The sequence below is a fragment of the Palaemon carinicauda genome, chromosome 7 (genome assembly GCF_036898095.1).
Source record: "Palaemon carinicauda isolate YSFRI2023 chromosome 7, ASM3689809v2, whole genome shotgun sequence".
In the NCBI taxonomy this organism is placed as follows: Eukaryota; Metazoa; Arthropoda; class Malacostraca; order Decapoda; family Palaemonidae; genus Palaemon; species Palaemon carinicauda.
This window is the reverse complement of record NC_090731.1, coordinates 53166726-53187881: the sequence shown is the minus strand read 5'-3', so window position 1 is coordinate 53187881 and position 21156 is coordinate 53166726. Positions and strand designations below refer to the sequence as shown.

Genomic DNA, 21156 nt, shown 5'->3' with positions numbered 1-21156 from the left:
CTTTGATAATATGACTAAACACGATAATTTAATATGTTATACTTGGTTTTAATTATCTGAAAGATATACTATTTCTGAGTTACAGCAGAGTAATTAAAGTACATGTTTTAGAATCCCGTGTTCTTATATTTTCCTAGCCTCCATAAAGAGAACATTATTATTATTATTATTATTATTATTATTATTATTATCATCATCATTATTATTATTATTATTATTATTATCATCATTATTATTATTATTATTATTATTATTATTATTATTATTATTATTATTATTATTATTGTTGTTGTTGTTGTTGTTGTTGTTGTTGTTGTTGTTGTTGTTGTTGTTGTTGTTGTTTTATAGCTATTCAATAGAGAATCTTAAGGATTTGAATTGTCTTGACTAAGTCATATCTCCATTATTCTAGAATTTTCATAAACCCTTACCACGTTCATGTTCGAGCATGAAATTCTTTTATTATGTCTTGGTGAAATGAAATACAAAACCTTAATGCTTATAAATATTACAGCAACATTTCCTTTCAGAGTTCGTCCAAGATTATCTCAAAAAATTTATCTCATATATTTCATTATCAGTTAAGCCTACTCAGCAAGGAAACTCGTGTATCCAAATTGAATGCAGTAATCCACATAAATGATTCTGCCTAACGTTTTTAAAAATATTGATTATGTTCTTCAAAATTAATTCCTAAAGAATTTAACCCATAACATAGACATGCAGTCAGTCATGTAAATTTAATCTTGAGATTTTTCCCTCTCTTTAGATTTCTCGGGAAGAAAATGTCTAAATTAAAGTTGTTTATACAAGCACTCAAAGACAAAGTCTTTATTAACCACCTAGAGCTACGAAATTATGATAACTATCCTATGATTATCATATATATCGAAATAGATAATGCGCTTCATCATCTTTTTTCACAGCAATTATAAAAATCTGATCTGAATCTTATTTTGCACCAATTTATAGACTGCCTAGACTACTTACAAATAAAACTGCTTCGTATTATTATCATTAATAATAATAATAATAATAATAATAATAATAATAATAATAATAATAATAATAATAATAATAATAATCGAGTAGGTTGATAATATCTTCTAAGGAGGGAGAGAGCTGGTGTCCAAAATGCAAAAAATATTTGGTTTAGAAGGCTTTTATTGCGTCGTCATCGGCCATGATGGACTGCTGTTAGATTAGATTGCTCGCCAACGATGCCCAATTACGTGACGTAATTCTTTGTTCTGGTCATTATCAGTTCTCCTCATTTCTCTTTAATTTATCAGGTGTTAATCAATGACGATAATCATAACGCCTACATTTAGTTAAGAATATTAAGGCTTTCTTCATAGCATATTATACAATACAGAATTTCAACGAAAAAAAAAATGCCTTTAAAATTATCTTTTAGTTAGCTAATCTTCGAAATCAGTTTGTCATTAAGGATTCATATGTGCCATTTAAACTCTTCGACTTGTTATTCAGATCAATCAAAATATGTAAATCCAAGATCGCGTTTCTTTTATTTTAGAATTAAGGAGAATAGCAATGCTTTCATTGTGCTATTCAGTTGACCAGTAAATGCTGAACAATAAGATGGCTCTTACCTTATTGATGTGAAATGTGGTGTATACTATTGGAAGTCTCTGTGACGCAGACTCTGTGACGGCGTCAACATATTCAAAATCTAAAACAGAAAAGATTAAATGGTCAAATCACGAAATAAAACATAAATAAGAGTTGTATATCAATTATACTCACTAAAACCAACGCATCACCTGACTGTTTACATCAACTTCAATGTAAACATACTTGTAAAAAAAAATACTTAATGGTTATTAGCCGAGTATCTAGAAATAATATCTTAGATGAAAATAAAAAAGGCGATTTCCGAATAGACTTACCGGGTAAAGTGTCGTTGCCATATTTTCCAGAAATACGAGGTATCGTAATTATAATTTCTTCTTCTTTGCTCAAGTCTTTTACGATAAGAGGGTCTATCTTACGGGTATACAGGCTTAGGTCTAGTGTCTTTGTTCCGGGAGACAACTTCTCTGAAGAATCTGGATAGGCCTAAAAGAACAGAATTAGGTATTTTAATAGTTTTTTTAATTGTGTCCTTAAACTATCTGCTTTGTGTTGAAATGATTCAGTGACATATCTATAAAGCATATACTAGAAAGCCTTTTCGTGTCAGCAATTGAAATATCTAATAAAAGGTTCCTATTTATAACACATCATAAGACAAGCAAATGTTTTAATTAGGACTAGTAACAAAGTAAGTTATGGGAAAATAATTTAGCAGCATTTTCGTATTCAGTTCAAAGCCAGAAACAAAAAGTAATATTAAGCCCAGACTTACGTGAGTGACGAAAGGCCATTCTCTTGCACTGTATCCTATGGCTGTATTGCAATTGATTTGGGGGCAGAAATCATCTGGAAATGTGAATGAACTCCCGGAATCCCCGATATATATCACTTTTAACTTGGGAACTCTGAAAAAAGAAATGGGTTACGCGCTGCTGTGAAGAATTTTCAATTTCGTTATATACATCTTATTATAAAGATATTCTATTTATATACATGTGTACATATACATATGCAGAGTATATACGCATATATATATATATATATATATATATATATATATATATATATATATATATATATATATATATATATATACTCATATACATTTAAAATATATGTATATATATATATATATATATATATATATATATATATATATATATATATATATATATATATACATATATATATATATTATATATATATATATGTATATTACATATATATATACATACATATATTTCTCTGTAGAATATCATGGCCATAAAATTAATGTATATATACTGCATATATATATATATATATATATATATATATATATATATATATATATATATATAGATAGATAGATACTGTATATATATATATATATATATATATATATATATATATATATATGTATATATATATATATATATATATATATATATGTGTGTGTGTGTGCGTGTGTGTATTACATATATATGTTATACGTATAGATACATTTACTTATATATATATAGTATATATGAATATGTTTACATATATATGTATATAAATTTATATCTACCTATATATATACATATATATATATATATGTATATATATATATATATATATATATATATACATGTATGTATATGTATAGAAATATGTGTGTATGGATGGGTTTACGTATATATACATACATATACATAGGTATATATGTGTATACAGCTAGATAGATAGATATCAATATCTACATATGTATGTATACATAATGTATGGATACTGTAGGCCTACATACAGAAACATTATATATATATATATATATATATATATATATATATATATATATATATGTATGTATATATATATATATATATATATATATATGGTTATTAGGTATATATATATACATATATATATATATATATATATATATATATATATATATATATATATATATATATATATGGTTATTAGGTATATATATACATATATACACTATATATATGTGTGTGTGTATTTTTAGATGGATGTGTTTACATATATATATATATATATATATATATATATATATACATATATATATATATATATATATATATATATATATATATATATATATATACATGCATATACATAGGTATATATGTACATATAGACAGATAGATAGATAGATAAATAAATATTAATAGCCACATATGTATGCATACATACTCTCTCTCTCTCTCTCTCTCTCTCTCTCTCTCTCTCTCTCTCTCTCTCTCTCTCTCTCTCTCTCTCTCTCTCTCATATATATATATATATATATATATATATGTATATATATATACAGTCTATGATATATATATATATATATATATATATATATATATATATATATATATATATATATATATATGCATGTATAATAGAGATAGAGAGAGAGAGAGAGAGAGTTTCAACTACTTTCTCAGAATATTCATGGATACTAATGCATAACTGATAATTAATCAGAATAATACTGCAGCAATAATAGTTGGAAGGTTAATCATATGTTATAAGAGTAGAACACAACAATATAAATTTGACTTACATGCCAATCATAACGTGAATGTCATTATCTGTGCTTATGGAATAGGTTTCCCCTGCTACCATCTTGGACATGACTGACTCAGTGATGCGGTCCAGAACTTTTTCTATCAATGGAACCTGTAAAAGATTACATTTATCAATAATGGAGTTTATGATAATTGATTGTAATCTCCTTTGAGCCCATTGTTCCTTTCATTAATTTTCATGATTACTTATTGGTTTTTTTACCATTCAGTCCTTTATTGTTTATTTATTTTTCAACTTCATAAACTTCCTTGATGGTTTTCACGCTGATACTAAGGATACAAAGAAAATATTATCAAGTTTCCGAAATTAAAAACTAGGTAATAAGTCCTTTAGGGTTTCCAACCACTATGAATAAAATAAGTCATTGGATTCGGAGTCTCACAATAGCAGCATTGGGTAAGGAGAACTATGTAGACTGACACTCATTTCGAAATCTTTAGAGGAATTACCTTGAAAGTATTATGTATGAAGATGAAATTCTGAAAACCTCCAATATTCTTGTAAGATATGATTGTTGGAAAACAGCAGGTTAAATTTCAAATAAATTTGATAAGTTTTTTGTAAGGTCTACGTCATGCATACCTCCTTTACTCAACTTAAAATCGTGAATGAAAAACAAGTAATTTTGTACTGTTATATAAAGAAAGTATTCATTTAATTGCATCTGGCAACCCTCTATGACTGAAATGTTTAAGAATGAATTGCCATTTATTTCAACCAAAAAAAAAAAAAAGTGTCTTTACCAATATTAATAATATTCTGATGTGGCATTTTACTCTAAACAGAACAATTTTGAGTATCATATTCTGAAATTTACTTCACTTCATTTTCCGTTCCTTTTTTAATAAATTTCTTCACTCTTCTTATATAAGGAATTTTAAGATATCCTAAGCTAAATTTTTACGCAAAAATGAATTCCATTTTGATAAGTGAATAAAAGCGAGAAAGTCACTTACAATTCTCTGTGCTCTTTGTTTGGTAATATCCCGGACATTACATTTGAAAATATCTTCTGGTTTTTCCGGGGTAACCATGTCAACTGTAAATACAAACATAAATACATATGCAATGTATACAAATGGTGTCTGAGAAAAAAAAGCATGATAGATTATGTTATTGTAAGTTTCATCTCATCCAAATTTCTGACCTAATCTAATGGAAACTTTTTACTTATATTTAGCAGATACCTATAATATACATGATTTTACTTCCTGAACACCCCTATTAATTAACTTTCAAAAACTTGTTTTCTGTAACATTTAAGTATTTGAGATACAGCTCAGAGTGACAATAAGAAAATGTTTATATGCCACTAGTTAAAGGAAGAAATAGAGTTCATCATATCTGTTATCTTAAAAACTCCAATAACAGATAAGAAAACAATTCTTCATGGGAAAGTGAGGACATTACAAAGTACATAAAACTTACGTGACGTGACTCTTGTATCAAAGGGCAACGTGTCTCGTTTGATGAAATCACTTGGAGGGATGAATTGACAGGAATCATCTGATCCAACTTCCTTTTGACCCTGTTAAGAAATGTTTGGACATATATCTATTTTTGTTTTTTTTTTATTTCTTAGTTTTTAACAAAATACTGTTAGGAGATTTTATGTGTTGTTGATGAGCCTCAATAATAGGCAAATAAAGACATTTATGTTAAAGAATTCCTCTGTATAAGAGGCTCCATCTTAGAGGCATAATGAGAATGTACGTGGCTGTAACTTTTCTCTTTAGAGCAGAATATACATAACTATTGTGATTGAAACATTTTAAGTCTTTAAATCATCCCAGAGAAAAGGTAGCCTGAAATCAACTTCTGGGGGAAATGCATTTCAAACTTTCATTTCATGGTAAATTATAAATAATTCATTGAAGGATATCAAACAAAAGTAAGCATTTGAACTGTGCTTCTGTTATTTCTAAGATTATCGTTGGAATATAATTAGGTTAATCAATCTCTCGGTTTAATGGTGAAGATGTTAAAACCAGAGGAGACTGAAGTTCTTGAACGATTATACGAAAGAATATTCAGTCAATGATTATACCCAGCCACAACCCTGGCATATATTTGACCTCGTTACACCTTTTTTAATTCCATGTTGATCATCTTGTTAACAAATGAGTATTTAGGTAAAGCAATGTATTCTTTATTCGAGTTGTTAAATGTAATATCCATAGATACTTTTTGTGTAATCTATTTATTTCACCTTATTTATTCTTAAAATATATTGAATTTATCCTCAAAAGGCATTCGAATTGCCAAAACATAAGACTATTGATAAAGTATGAAATTGCAATAGAATAATAATAATAATAATAATAATAATAATAATAATAATAATAATAATAATAATAATAATAATAATAATAATAATAATATTATTATTATTATTATTATTATCATTGGTAATAATAATAATAATAATAATAATAATAATAATTAATAAGCATAGGAATATAACCTTATAGAAAGAGTAGATGAAAAGGATCTTAACACCTGAAAACTTAAAAGCTTAAAACAAGGCTTTCCATCCTAACTTCCACTCCTTATAAGTGGTCTGTGTACTTTTCATTAAGAAGCGTTCCGTTTTTTTAGTTCTTATAATTATAGACATACAGTCTTAGATGAATATAACATATGTTATTAAGAGATTTGATATATAATGGACTCTTGCATCTCCTGCTTTGATATTCATTATGTTATGAGTGTACACATTGGGTTTTTCTTTTTCAGGGTTTTCATTCTAGCCTTTAGTCATATAATAGTAACAAGTAATTTAAGCTAATACACCCAGCTATCTCCCAAAATGTAGATGGGAAGGGGGATGGCCCCTTTCAGTATTGTGTAGATAGATAACTTTATTATGAATCCTTTCTTTACTGTTCAAACAATTAATGGCTTTATTTGTTACCCCTTGTTTTAATATTACTAGTTAGGCATGCTTAAACAAGAAAGAAATCACTCACATACTAATGGTGATCGTTTTCAAATATTTTGATTATCAATTTCTTTTTAATGAAATATCTTGGTCTATTCCCTGTCCTTGAGAATTCTATCTTAATAAACTAATCACTAAAACTTCTTGAACCCTTGCCAAATGTGTTGTGATTTCTTCCCTGTCCATATGATCTGGTAATTTAAAGAGTATGGCAGTTAACACTCATTCGAATCCTAGGTCCCAGGTGCTCACATGAAAGATATTTGTTTACCTTAAACCTGGGGATCTGTAAAGTTAAACTCTTTGAATCCTACTGGCATTATCAGAGACTCCTGAATGCATAACATTGGTTGGATCAGCTATTTTAAAAAATCAAGTGTCTTTAATTAAGGAAGTGTTATACATGAGGTTCGTTGTCACCTCCCTCTTTCAGTGTTTTGACATAATTCGTGTTACCTGGTACGTCTATCATTTTCTTTAGCCAATCGGTGAGCAGTACTGCCTTGCTAATACTGAATCCCCTAGCCTTGTTTTGTGCCCTGGCGTTCTTTGTACATTTGACAACCAGTCTCAGGTTCAGATCTCATGTTTGAAAGGTAGGCCTATTCTTAATCTATGATTATGAACCAGAATGCATTCACTTTCTCATCTAACGCATTTGATTGATGTAGGAACAAAATATATGGTTTTTTCATCCTTTCTCTGTTCAATGACGATAAATGCAAAGTCTTGGGGCCAATGAAACTCTTTTCCTCTAGTCATCCATAATACCAAGGAACAATGTGTCATGTCAAATATCGAGCAATTTATGGACTATGTTCTGATGAAATCCATGAAAATCTTCCCGTATACCTTCCTGGATCTAATGTTAATAAATATTGGTGCATTCAGTGCGGATTAGAGCTAGTATAATATGGGCCAACCTGCTCCTCTGATATTCTTGATCCTAAATTTTAATCTACAAATGAATGGACCCTCCGAAGACTGAGGCTGTATGCCAGTATTGTGGTGGTCAGCATAGATATGGTTCCAATGAAGTTATAAAAGACCAAATGCCGATTTAATGTTTACGAATAAAAAATCTCTTAAATTAATATTGAGAAATAAGTTTCTTAACTTCCCGTACATACTAGCATTTAATTTTGGATACTAATTGATTTGAAATAACAACTCATTTCAAGGTTTTTTTTTTTTTTGTGCGCAAACTTCTTCTAAAAGACAATCATATCATACGACATTCTATACAAAAGAAAAATAATGTTTTTAAAAGCAACTTACCTCGGCCATCCCTCCGGCAATCACTCCCATGTATTCAACAAGTGGTATAAGAAGATCTGATGATGGAGGATCAGTTTTCAGCAGACCACCCAATATGTCCTAGAAAAATGAAAACTCATTTAAAACTACATACAAATATCCGTCTTAATATGTGAAAAGATATATGCCTAAAATTTGTATTCATATATCAATAATCCCAATTACAATGCACACACCGTTAATGATTTTGATAAAAAAAAAAAAAAAATTTCAAAAGACAAAAACTGTGCTCCTATTTCCTTATTATTCCTATTAATAATCACTCATGAATTTTACAAAATTAAAGACCTAAGAAAAACTTACTTCGGAGATATCTGCTACTTTGTCCCTTGCCTCTAAATCAATAGTTTTTAAACTTTCAAGATTCGCAGTCGAAGCCTTCAGAATCCCAGCAACTGTTGACGCAGCCGCAGAGATACTTCCCAGGGAGTTGTAGACAGTATTTGCCTTGATAGCATCAAGAGCTTCGTTATTTGCAGTAGCAATGGCCAAAATGCGAGCATCTATTTCCTCTTGACTCAAACCAGCAATGTCTTCGTCGTTCAACGAGAGCCAAGGCGCCTGAAATTTAAGAAATGAGGTGATGGGTCTTTCTTGATACCCTTCATAAGCAACTCTTCTAAAAGAAGGAAACTCCAAATCAATTAGTCAATCAAACCACTGTTATCTAGACTTAGGTAGTGCCATACCCTCTGTCTTGAGGAAGATTCTTGCGATTGAGGGTACACTCAAGTGCATTATTCTATCTTATCTATCTTCCTCTTGTTTTATTTTCTTGATTTCTTATAGTTTATATATGAAACACCTAGTTCAATATTTTATTGTTCTTAAAATATTTTTGTTTTATTGGTCATTGCTTCTCTTGCAGTTTATTTATTTCCATGTTTCCTTTCCTCGCTGGGCTAGTTTTCACTGTTGGAGCCCTTGGGCTTATAACATCCTGCTTTTCCAGCTCTGGATGTAGCTTAGCTAGTAATAATAATAATAATAATAATAACAATAATAATAATAATAATAATAATAATAATAATAATAATAACAATAGTAGTAGTAGTAGTAGTAGTAGTAGTAGTAGTAATCATATTAATAATGGTGACTGATTTTAATAGAAAATTCGAGGAAGAAATTAAATCAATAAGGAGTGAATCCAAAGAACACAATACAAACGTAACCATGAAATTCGTTATAACCAGCCTTTGCGTTTTCTTTGTACTTATATTTTGTGTTTCTTTGAATTGTTCACCTCAAGATTACATAAATCCTTCCTTGGTGTTATCCGAAGCTTAGAGTCTGTCATATGAACATCAATATTATCCTTAGCCCAAACACTCAAATATTGCACAAGAAAACACAGGATAAGAGAAGCATAATGAAATTTTCACAGTTTCAAGCTGTTACTAATTACTATCAATCTTTTATATTCTGTCTTAATATTGTCAAGTGAATGAAAATTTTATTCCTACTTTAAAAGTAAAATGTAAGGTGGAAATTATCTAATATTATGAAAGTAAAACACCTGTAATACGAAATTTAGACATCATTAATATCCGTCATCGTTCAGAGTCTCAAAGAAGATATAATATATGATATAGACATCCTAAATCTCAAAAGATAGAGGATTTCCATCTTTAGTATTAAGATTTACGTTCATTATGACTACGTTTAATTTGCTGGTAAAATCGATATTTGACCTTCAAGAAACCAGCAAAGTTAAAATCACCAATTCACCTTACCTGTGCATTAACACTTGTTTGTGCAGCTATGACCATAGTCAGCAGAGCTGTATTTCCGGCGCCCGACAAAGACTGTATCAAGCCGGCAATGTCCGCCCCTTCTATTTGCTCTTGAGTTGGCATCAATACCTGCAGAACAATAACACCGTCAAAATAATCTAAAGTTCCACTTATGTTTTATTAGTTATAGGATTTTAGTAGTTAAAGTAAAATATACAAAAATTGACCGTAATCTCTATGAAACGTTAAGGTCACAGTTATTCAAAAGAAGATTTTTAAAATTTCGTTACCTCTAAAAAAAATATGCTCATTGAAAAATCATGATTTACAAATGCATTGGAAAGAAGTAATGGGATGACTCCTTGCTCTTCATAACGCCACTCAAGAGTTCTTTGTTTAAATTTCCAGTCTACTTTTAATAACACTCGAAAATTTAGAAATAATCCTGTAGTATAAAATATTTTTAATATTCTACTGTGTACTTTTACCTATAGCTTTAAGCTAAATGTTGAGTTTTCCTCATTTGTTTTAAGAAAGGACATATAAATTAAATTCGCGACTTTATTCTGCAAATTTCCATAAAATATTGCAATAATCAGTCATTATTTGTGACAAAATTAAAGTTACAAATACCGTGATCATGAAATCCCTGCTCACTTAACTGAGAGCAACACATTTTTTCATTGGATACGAAAAAAATCATATCGCATCAAAATTGAAAACGAATAAAATGGATTATAGTTTGAACAATTTCTATTTTCAGCTATTCTCACCCAACTTCTAATCACACCATTACATAAGTAAAAGTTTCAGACTGCTGTACCTCCATTCCAGTTGTTGCGGTGTACACCGTAAAAGCACCCAGTTTGTCGTGAATTTCCACAACAATGTCGAAAACTCCAGGACCGAAGACTAGTTCAGCAGAATTTGGTTGGGCACTGCTATACTTCATATCCATCATAAGAGTCTTCTTTCCTGCGGCATCAACATCTGGAAAAATAATTACTTATATTAGTCTCGATGTAAAGAAACACTGTACATTACACTGACTCTCTTGGTGCATCAAATTATATAACTCAGAACTACAATGTTTACTGGCAGTAATTTAGCAAAAGTAATTGTTGCTTCGTTAAAACAAAATATCCTTCAGAATTTGCACAATTCTCTCTCTCTCTCTCTCTCTCTCTCTCTCTCTCTCTCTCTCTCTCTCATATCCAAAATCAACATAATTTAACAACTCGATCATTTTTAATCCTACGAACTATTATCTCTCTCTCTCTCTCTCTCTCTCTCTCTCTCTCTCTCTCTCTCTCTCTCTCTCTCTCTCTCTCATATCCAAAATCAACATAATTTAATAACTCGATCATTCTTAATCATACGAACTATTATCTCTCTCTCTCTCTCTCTCTCTCTCTCTCTCTCTCTCTCTCTCTCTCTCTCTCTCATATCCAAAATCAACATGATTTAATAACTCGGTCATTTTTAACCATACGAACTATTATATCCTACTTATCTCTCTCTCTCTCTCTCTCTCTCTCTCTCTCTCTCTCTCTCTCTCTCTCTCTCTCTCTCTCTCTCTCTCATATCCAAAATCAACATAATTTAATAACTCGGTCATTTTTAACCAAACGAACTATTATATCCTACTTCTCTCTCTCTCTCTCTCTCTCTCTCTCTCTCTCTCTCTCTCTCTCTCTCTCTCTCTCTCTCTCTCTCTCTCATATCCAAAATCAACATAATTTAACAACTCGATCATTTTCAATCATACGAACTATTATCTCTCTCTCTCTCTCTCTCTCTCTCTCTCTCTCTCTCTCTCTCTCTCTCTCTCTCTCTCTCATATGCAAAATCAACATAATTTAATAACTCGAACATTTTTAATCATACGAACTATTATATCCTACTTCTCTCTCTCTCTCTCTCTCTCTCTCTCTCTCTCTCTCTCTCTCTCTCTCTCTCTCTCTCTCTCTCTCTCTCTCTCTTTCATAATTTAAATCATATTTTATAAACACGATTTTCTATTAATCATATCAGCTATCACTTCATACTATTTCCATTTGGTCAAAACACATTTGTGTGGTTGCATGAAACCCTGCCCCAGTTTCTGTGTTCTATCGCATTTATAATTTATGAGTAGTTAATAGTTTATCAAAATCAGATTAGGATTTTTTTACATATTGCAAAGGCCCTGTTAAAATTAAATAACTTTAGTAATATATATATATATATATATATATATATATATATATATATATATATATATATATATATATACATATATATATATATATATATATGTATATATATATATATATATATATATATATATATATATATATATACATATATATAGTCTTACGACTAACTTATAAATCAACTGCATAGAATTACAATCATATCGGGCATACAATTAAAATTTCATAAATTACCACCAGCAAAATCGAAATGCATATGGTAATGAAATCAATTATCTGAAGCTTAAGAATCCCAGCCTTAATGAAGCTAACTAATCATACTAAAAATGTATCATCATATAACCGTTAGTGACACTTGATTTTTTTCTAATGGCATCAACATATATTGCTATGGTAATCACACACCTCAACTTGATGATTTATAGAAGAAGAGAATCTCGGAGAAAGAAAGAGTAAAACTTGAAAACTCTTCCCATATGTCTACGTAATCAAAAGCATATCAAATCCTGCAGTTGATATACAGAGATGAGTTATAACCTTAATTTCCCTATAAGTCATGGGCCAGTTCCTATGCCGGTCTGGTGAAGCTGTGTGTCAAGGGTAGTAACAATATTGGATAATGTCACGCGTACATGTAACGCATCATGACATAATAGCATGAATATTCACAAACGTATTTAATGATAGTCCAATAATCTGCATCATCTTAATCAGAGAAATACCTTCTCATCATATATTCAATACAAATGGAAAAATACACTAAACTATAATATGATGACCATATTGGGAAGGGTAAATTTTCGGTTAGATAAATCAAGATGACAGTTAATTTACCTAACAAGAGCTTATCAGTGAAAGACTCCAGCACAAAGTATAAAATGGACTTTGACGTAGGAAAAATATATTTTTGGGTGAGATAGCCATGTCGTCCTGATGGAAGTTCCGTCTGGCAACTTTCTACAGTATAATATTTCTGCGATTGATATTACAAGAGAATTACCGTCAGGTATCATGGGGTTCCAACGCTCGGAAACAGCTATGCGAAGATATCGTGTATAATCAGGGACGTATCCTAAGATAACCATAGTTATCTGCACCCCAAACAGAGTTTACCCAGTTTAATCCTCTAAAGATAAGTAAGGAGCCGTTACACATCCTATCACCTTCCGGTGCTCCTATGTGATCCCGCTTCACCATTCCTTTTTACGCAGCTGGTGGCTACAGTGCGGTGTATAGATTTAATTTGAGTAGTAACGAGTAGAGATGATATATTCTGATGGTAAAATAATACTGGATTATCATTAAAAGTATGTTTTAACTGTTGCAAGTCAGTAAGATGACTAGATAGTTGAGGAAGCAATAAGCCTTCGAAACCAGGATCGAAAAAAGAGACACAATCTATTGTAGGAAATGATAATTGCTTCTAAACTTAAAACTTGAATTTTTTCATTCCTAGACAAGCTATCAAAAATAGAATAGCCATGTCCAGAAGCTCTGCGAATACTGTTAAAAGTTTTTCCGTTTATATACAGGAAAAATAAAGGTCGAAACAGTTTTCCATTACGGATATATGATATTTCTTCTTTTGATATTTGATAACTCGACAAGAGGATGAAATTAGTTGACTCGTTGGAATCATCAGCAGAGTTTCTTTTCTGTCATATAGATACCGAAGGATTAGACTGAAAACTTTTTATACACTAAAGAAATATAATGTTTATCGTCATTATTTTTACTGTGACGGGAAACGAACTCCTTAACACTAGAATGCCCGATGGAGTCATTTTGACTCCTTGTTACTATTCAAATATCTCCCGGCTCGGTTCTTCCATATATTTTTACGAATCCTTTCATGACTTTTATTGATTTTGGGTGTATTACTTTAGATATTATTTTTCAGATGTTGTAATGGATGCGCAAGGGAGTCATTTCGACTCCTTTCTGCGAAGCTCTTCTTAAATCATATGAATCCCATTTTCTAATAAGTTTATATTATGTGTTGAAGATTATAAGATAATGTTTGCTTTATTACAAGCTAACAAAAGTTTTCTCTCACTATTTTCTAATTTTATAAACCCATTTCCTTGGGATTCAAGTAAATTTTCTACTGGCAATTTTCAAGAAACATAACATTTTGTATTTTACTGATATTCATCGAATGACTACATACTTTCTCTCCTCGTTTTCCTTATCCTTGTATGAATGCAACATTCATACATCTGGAAGCAGTAGTTAGTTATTATCACTGAGAACGAGAGAATCAAATATTTGGCGAATCATTTTCAAGAGTCATGGCGAGAAGAGGCGGCCTTTCTCAGAAGCAGATTCTCTATGCTCTAAATGATATTCCTGAAGATATCTCAGAGTATGAAGAAGATGATTATCTAAATTCAGATGATTAATTACAAAATGAAAGTTAATCCAGTTTATCTGATAGTGACGTGGAGGAAAAAGAAATACATTTCAGTGGTAAGACTGTATTCAATTTATGGGTTTTTACTATTTCATGATAATAAACACTATAACTGTTTATACTATACACACACACATTATATATATATATATATATATATATATATATATATATATATATATATATATATATATATATATATATATATCACCACATGCTAAGTCAATCCATATTCCATATTCTATAGGTAGAGGTAAATGAGGACAAAGCCCATGTTTTCGAGGGAAACGAGGCTGTAGTCCATGCTCCCAGGTACAAGACTTTTCAAACCAAGTTGCAGAGCCTAATGCTAGTTCAACTGTTCATTTCATTACAAATGAAGGAACAGAAGAGTGTATTTTGGAAGAAAGTGTTGCTTCGGATGGTACAGAGTGGAAGCAAATTCTGGCTGATAAATGCTTAGGTGGCAGACGGTCAGAACAAAATATTTTATGAGAAATGCCTGGACCTACAGGCCATGCAAAAAGATGTATCACTGTTGGTAGCCCAGCAAGTGCATGGCGACTAATGATTGACAAATTCATAATACAGCAAATAAAAAATTGTACAATAGCTGAAGCTCACACAGAATAAAAGCCAAAATTTCTCTCTAAATGATGAAGAGCTTGAAGCATTTGTTGCTGTTATGTATGTGCGAGGTGTAGCAGGTAAGAATGACAGACCTGTGCATAGCCTTTGGAGAGATAAATGGGGTATTCCACTATGCAAGCAAGCTATGTCAAGAAACAGATTCTGTGAAATTCTACGGTTTTTGCGATTTGACTATAAATCTACACGTTCAGAGACTCAGAACTGACAAATTTGCATTATTTTTTACAGTATGGAATAGATTTATAGATAACAGCATTGATTGCTACAAACCTGGGCATAATATAACTATAAACGAGCAGTTCTTTCCTAGTAAGGCAAAATGCCCTTTTACACAATTTATGGCATCAAAACCTGATAAGTACGGTCAGAAGTATTGGTTAGCTGCAGATAAGGAGAGCAAATATCTGGTGAATGGAGTTCCTTATGTAGGTAAAGAAGATCATCGTCCCACAGAAGAGAGGGTTGCAGGTTATGTGGTGATGAGACTAATGGATCCCTATTTGAATAAAGGGAGAAATGTCACAACAGATAATTATTTTACATCGGTCAACTTAGCCAAGCAACTAAAGGAAAAGGGAACCAGTATCATAGGGACCATGAATAAAATAAGAAGAGAAGTGCCTTCGACAATGAGAACCAAGAAAGATAATTTGTATTCTACCAAGCTTTACAAGTCTGGTGACATGACTCTCACAGTTTATCAGGGAAAACTCAAAAAAAGTGTTGCAGTTCTTAGCACTCTTCATCAAGATGATTCTTTGGAAAATAATGCTAAGAAAACAGCGAAAACAATCAAATTTTACAACGAAACAAAATATGGAGTGGACATTTTGGACCAAATGGCTCGAAAGTATTCAGTGAGGATGTGCACGAGGCGTTGGCCTATTCATTCCTTCCAAAATACCTTAGACCTGGCAGCTATAAATGCATGGGTTATCTACAAGGAAGTGACAAATGAAAAAAATTACCAGGAAAGAATTCCTAGAACAACTATCCGAAGAATTGGCTAATGTAAATATACAGTCAAGGAAAAAAATTGGATCAGAGGGAAAATCAAGGAAATGGAGAAAACAAAGATCAAAGCAGAGACCTAAAGAAATACTGCCACGTGAAGGCTCATTACAAGAAAAACCGTACAGTAAGAAGTTGCACAAGACGTGAAAAAACTTTGTGGGACCTGCACCTCAAAAGTTGAACGTGTGTGTAAAAATGTGATCTGGAATAGATTCAAATGGATATTCATGTAGTTGCCTACTATATGATTATTAGAATATCTACCTCTTTATTTTCTAGATTTTTTCAGTTTTTTCATTCCTATATTCATTGGAATACAAAGGGTATTCCAAAAAATATAGTAAAAATAAAAGATCTATTAGCCCAATCAAACTTTTATAATTTTTTTCCTAAGACTAATATTATGAGACATACAACTGAATAAAATTACACTTTGTTTATGTAATAATGATTATAAGATCAATATATAAACTTCTATTTACATAATTAGGGTGAAAATATATTGGAGTCAAAATGACTCCGTGGGAATTCATGTAGGTAACTAAATTTCATTATATGTATTTCTAACAAAAGAACATTGAACACAATAATATTACATTGTTTGTATACAAAACTGGTTATAACAATAAAAGAAATTATAGAAAACTAATTATTTCCTGAAATAACCAAAAAAACCCGTAGGAGTCAAAATGACTCCCTTTGGGCATCCAGGCACATTGCTAAAGCCGGGCATCCTAGTGTTAAACTAATACCTCCTAAATTTACACATATATCCCACATTTCAGAACTCTACGCACTTGTATTAGATTTGAAAAATGTTAGTATGAAACGTTTTCGGGGTTAAAATCCAATGAAGTTATCAAACAAGAAATCATTACTTAACTGGTGAAGGGAAACCTCCAACCAATGCAAAAGCAGAGCTGACGATTTTAAATATGTCGAATATTGGTCCTTCTACAGCTATCGAGAACTTCAATATTAACATAATCTCAGAGAGTTTGGCACTAAATAAAATTTTTTTATAAAAACAAAAATAGTCATCCTTACATCTTTTGAAGCAATCATGTATCTTTCAGGAAAATAGCAAATATTCAGAATTTATAAAATCGTACAGAATTATAAGGAAAAATGAACTGCGAAATGAAACAGGGAAACTTATATAATTCCTCTCTTGAAAATAATCAAGCAATCATTGAAATAAGATGCAGGATTATAACTGAAATAAAGCTAATAACATAATCACACAACAATCCGTCAAGTAAACCGATGGCTGAGATAGTCCGTTCTAACGTTGTATTGATTTGATTATATTTATGAAATATGGTCCCAAGGCCCAGCGCTGAGAACGGGAAGGCCATTAAGTTGCATTAAGAAGTAAAAGTTAGGAGGATGGACAGCAAAAATAGAAGAAACAAGACTGGAATGGGGTAAAGATGAATACAAGAAAGTAACTACAGCTATGGGCCGAAGGAACAGCTGCAAAGACCTATAAGCAATGCCTACAGTACACCATTTGGGATGCAATAAAGGCGCAATACGGGTTTGATAAATGTTTCCTTGAATTTTCACTATTCGAAGGTTGTCACTCTCAAGTGCCAATTCCCAACTCATCTCTCAAATTCAAAATAGATAACATCAAAATTGATTTCACAGTGTATTGTACCTCACGTGTTTCATACACGTTTGTTCAGTACACTGTAACTGTATTGATTTCTAATCATATCACTGGCGCTTCCCTGTACTGTTAATAGACCAATCTGTGTTATCATGCTAGCTCATGATTTATCATATTTGAATTTTTATGACGTTCTTCCTTGCAAGTCGCCGTATATAAACTCGATAATTGTTTAATAAAGTTAAGTTGCAATCACCTCGCTTCTCAGTTACAACATTAAATGCTCGCTCGCACAATATCCGTCTCATGAACATAAAATGCGTGTAAGTATTTTGTATTTTGTAGCGTTTTTATTTGTGCTTTTTATAATTATGAAGAAAAATTCTGATGCAGAAAAAAAAACCAAATCTGACATTTTAGCATTAAAATCAAACATTCGAGTTATTACTCTCTTAATTAAAAAGATAGTTATTCCCAAACATATTTCAAATCACCAAAAATATTTTCATATTATTAGCCGTAACCCTGAAGTTTCTTTTAAGACCATATACATATTATGACTAAGTACCTCCACTGTTATTATTTGTTGAATGTTTCTTTCACTGAAGAGGAGTACGTTCATTATCAGTTTTATCTTTTATTAGGCTTTTAATTCTTATTTATATCTATCGTTATAAAAGAATCTGCTCACTAGCTTATCTGTCTAAAAAATAAACTTTTTATATGCTTTTCTCTCATCATTTTTTTAATTAACGATTCGTTTTCACAGAACACATTCATTATTAGCTTTTTCTGTTCATAAAGAAATATAATTCTGGGATTTTCATGTTTGGGTTCTTTTCACATAACTGATAAAAGATATTTTCATAATTTGTTTTTCCCTTGGCATAACAAAGCCTCATCAATTCGTCACTAGCTTTTTCATTGGTGAAAAGCATCGTCATTTTTTTTTTATTTCAGAAATAGAAACCAGCTTCCTTTGACTGGAAATTTACAGTTAGAATTTCCGAGACTTTTTCTCTTTATTATTCAGGCGTTGAGCGACCATTCTTGGAAAAAGTATTTCAGAGCTAATTTTTTTTCTTTTTGGTTTTCCTTTTTTGGAATGAAATTTTCTATCTAATAATTAATAGAGTCTTATATTCTTGAAGGATTTATATGCATGGCATGACATTAGAAATAATAACTAAATTTGCATTACAACAACAAATACAGTTTTACAAATATGTTATTATTCTAATATTTCTTAACATTGATTTTCTATTCCTATGTAATTATGAGTATTTTTTGGTATCTGGTCTATAATTATACATTGACTTGGAAAAAGATGATAAGCTAAACAATATGTCACACAAGCTATTGTGATTTTAGCTTAAACTCTAATTTTTTCTATATCGGTAAAGAGCTTCGGACATTTCTGATCGAAATAGATAATTTTGAGTAAGGATTTTCTTTTATGATTCAATGGGTGAACATAGATAACCTTTCATTTCCGGAATCGACATAGTTTGGCCTTGATATTGTATTATGATAAATATACAAAAATACATCATATCTCCAGTAGCCTTTTCGTGAGTAATATAAAAAGATATATGGATATAACTCAAGAATACGTAATGTTTAAACTATGAAAATGCCATGATTGAAATGGAATACATATTAAGACATATTCGAAAGTCTTTCAAAACAACGAGTTTTATTTCCGTTGACGATTTTACAAGCATAAGGACACACACACACACACACACACACACACATATATATATATATATATATATATATATATATATGTATATATATATATATATATATATATATATATATATATATATATATATATATATATATATATATATATGTATATATATTTATATATAAGTGTGTATATATATGTATATATATATATATATATATATACATATGCATATATATACATATATGTAGATATATATACACATTTACACATATATATGTACGTGTGTTCATATAGGCTTATGAGTAAAATTATATTCTCACATAAAAACTTCTTCTTCTTCTTTGTCTACATCTTTTCCCACTTCTATGTGGGGTCGATGTTCCTGGTCAGTTTTCTCCATCTACCTCTGTCCCACACTTCATCACCGGTTAATCCCTTTGATCGAAGGTCATCGTTGATACAGTACATCCACATTCGCTTTGGTCTCCCTCTCCTTCTCGTTCCCTGTACCTCCATTTCCATCACTCTCGTCCCAATATACTGTTCATCTCTTCTCATGACATGACCATACCACCTGAGTCTACTTTCTTGGATCTTATCTGATAGTTTTCTAACTCCTGTGGTACCCCTAATTACCTCATTCCGTATCTTATCTCTTCTTGTCACCCCACACATCCACCTCAACATTCTCATCTCTGCCACATCCATCTTCTACTCTTCTGTCTTCTTTATTGCCCACGTCTCCGCTCCATACATCACTGCCGGTCTTATAACTGTCCTTTGTACTTTACCTTTCAACTTAACCCCTATTTTCCTGTCGCATAGTACCCCACGCTCTTTTTTTCAATTCTTCCATCCTGCTTATATTCTGTGGTTTACTTCTGCCCCCAGATCACCATCCTCTGCAACTGTTGATCTTAAATACTTGAAATTTTCAACTATTTTCAATCTCTCTCCTTGTAAAGTTACTTCCCCATTCTCGCCATTTTTCAATCTCAAATACTCTGTCTTTTTCCTGCTGATCTTCAATCCTCTATTTTCCATTTCTCTTCTCCACTCCTCCAGTTTCTCTTCCACTATCTCTCGCCTAGTGCTACATAATATAACATCATCAGCAAAAAGCATACACCCAGGAGACTGATCTCTAATACCATGTGTTACTACATCCATGACCAGATCAAATAGGTAAGGGCTCAATGCAGAGTTATATATATATAAATATATATATATATATATATATATATATATATATATATATATATATATATATATATGTATATATATATATACATATATATATATATATATATATATATAAATCTAATGTATATATACAGTATATATACATACATCTATATATATATATATATATATATATATATATATATATATATACTTTATATATACATATATATATGTA

The 21156-nt window shown here is 30.7% G+C and overlaps 1 protein-coding gene across 1 annotated transcript in view; it reads right to left on the bottom strand.

Annotated features, from left to right (window-relative positions):
* Positions 1-21156, bottom strand: part of LOC137644290 (polycystin-1-like) — a 102146-nt gene that overhangs the window by 43547 nt on the left and 37443 nt on the right. Inside the window, exons 19-28 of the mRNA XM_068377281.1 lie at positions 10976-11142; positions 10153-10281; positions 8723-8980; positions 8381-8479; positions 5590-5689; positions 5118-5200; positions 4136-4251; positions 2369-2501; positions 1911-2079; positions 1614-1693 (exon numbers count right to left, since the gene is read on the bottom strand). Of these exons, the coding sequence (XP_068233382.1) occupies positions 1614-1693; positions 1911-2079; positions 2369-2501; positions 4136-4251; positions 5118-5200; positions 5590-5689; positions 8381-8479; positions 8723-8980; positions 10153-10281; positions 10976-11142 (1334 nt within the window). The remainder of the gene's footprint in view (positions 1-1613; positions 1694-1910; positions 2080-2368; positions 2502-4135; positions 4252-5117; positions 5201-5589; positions 5690-8380; positions 8480-8722; positions 8981-10152; positions 10282-10975; positions 11143-21156) is intronic.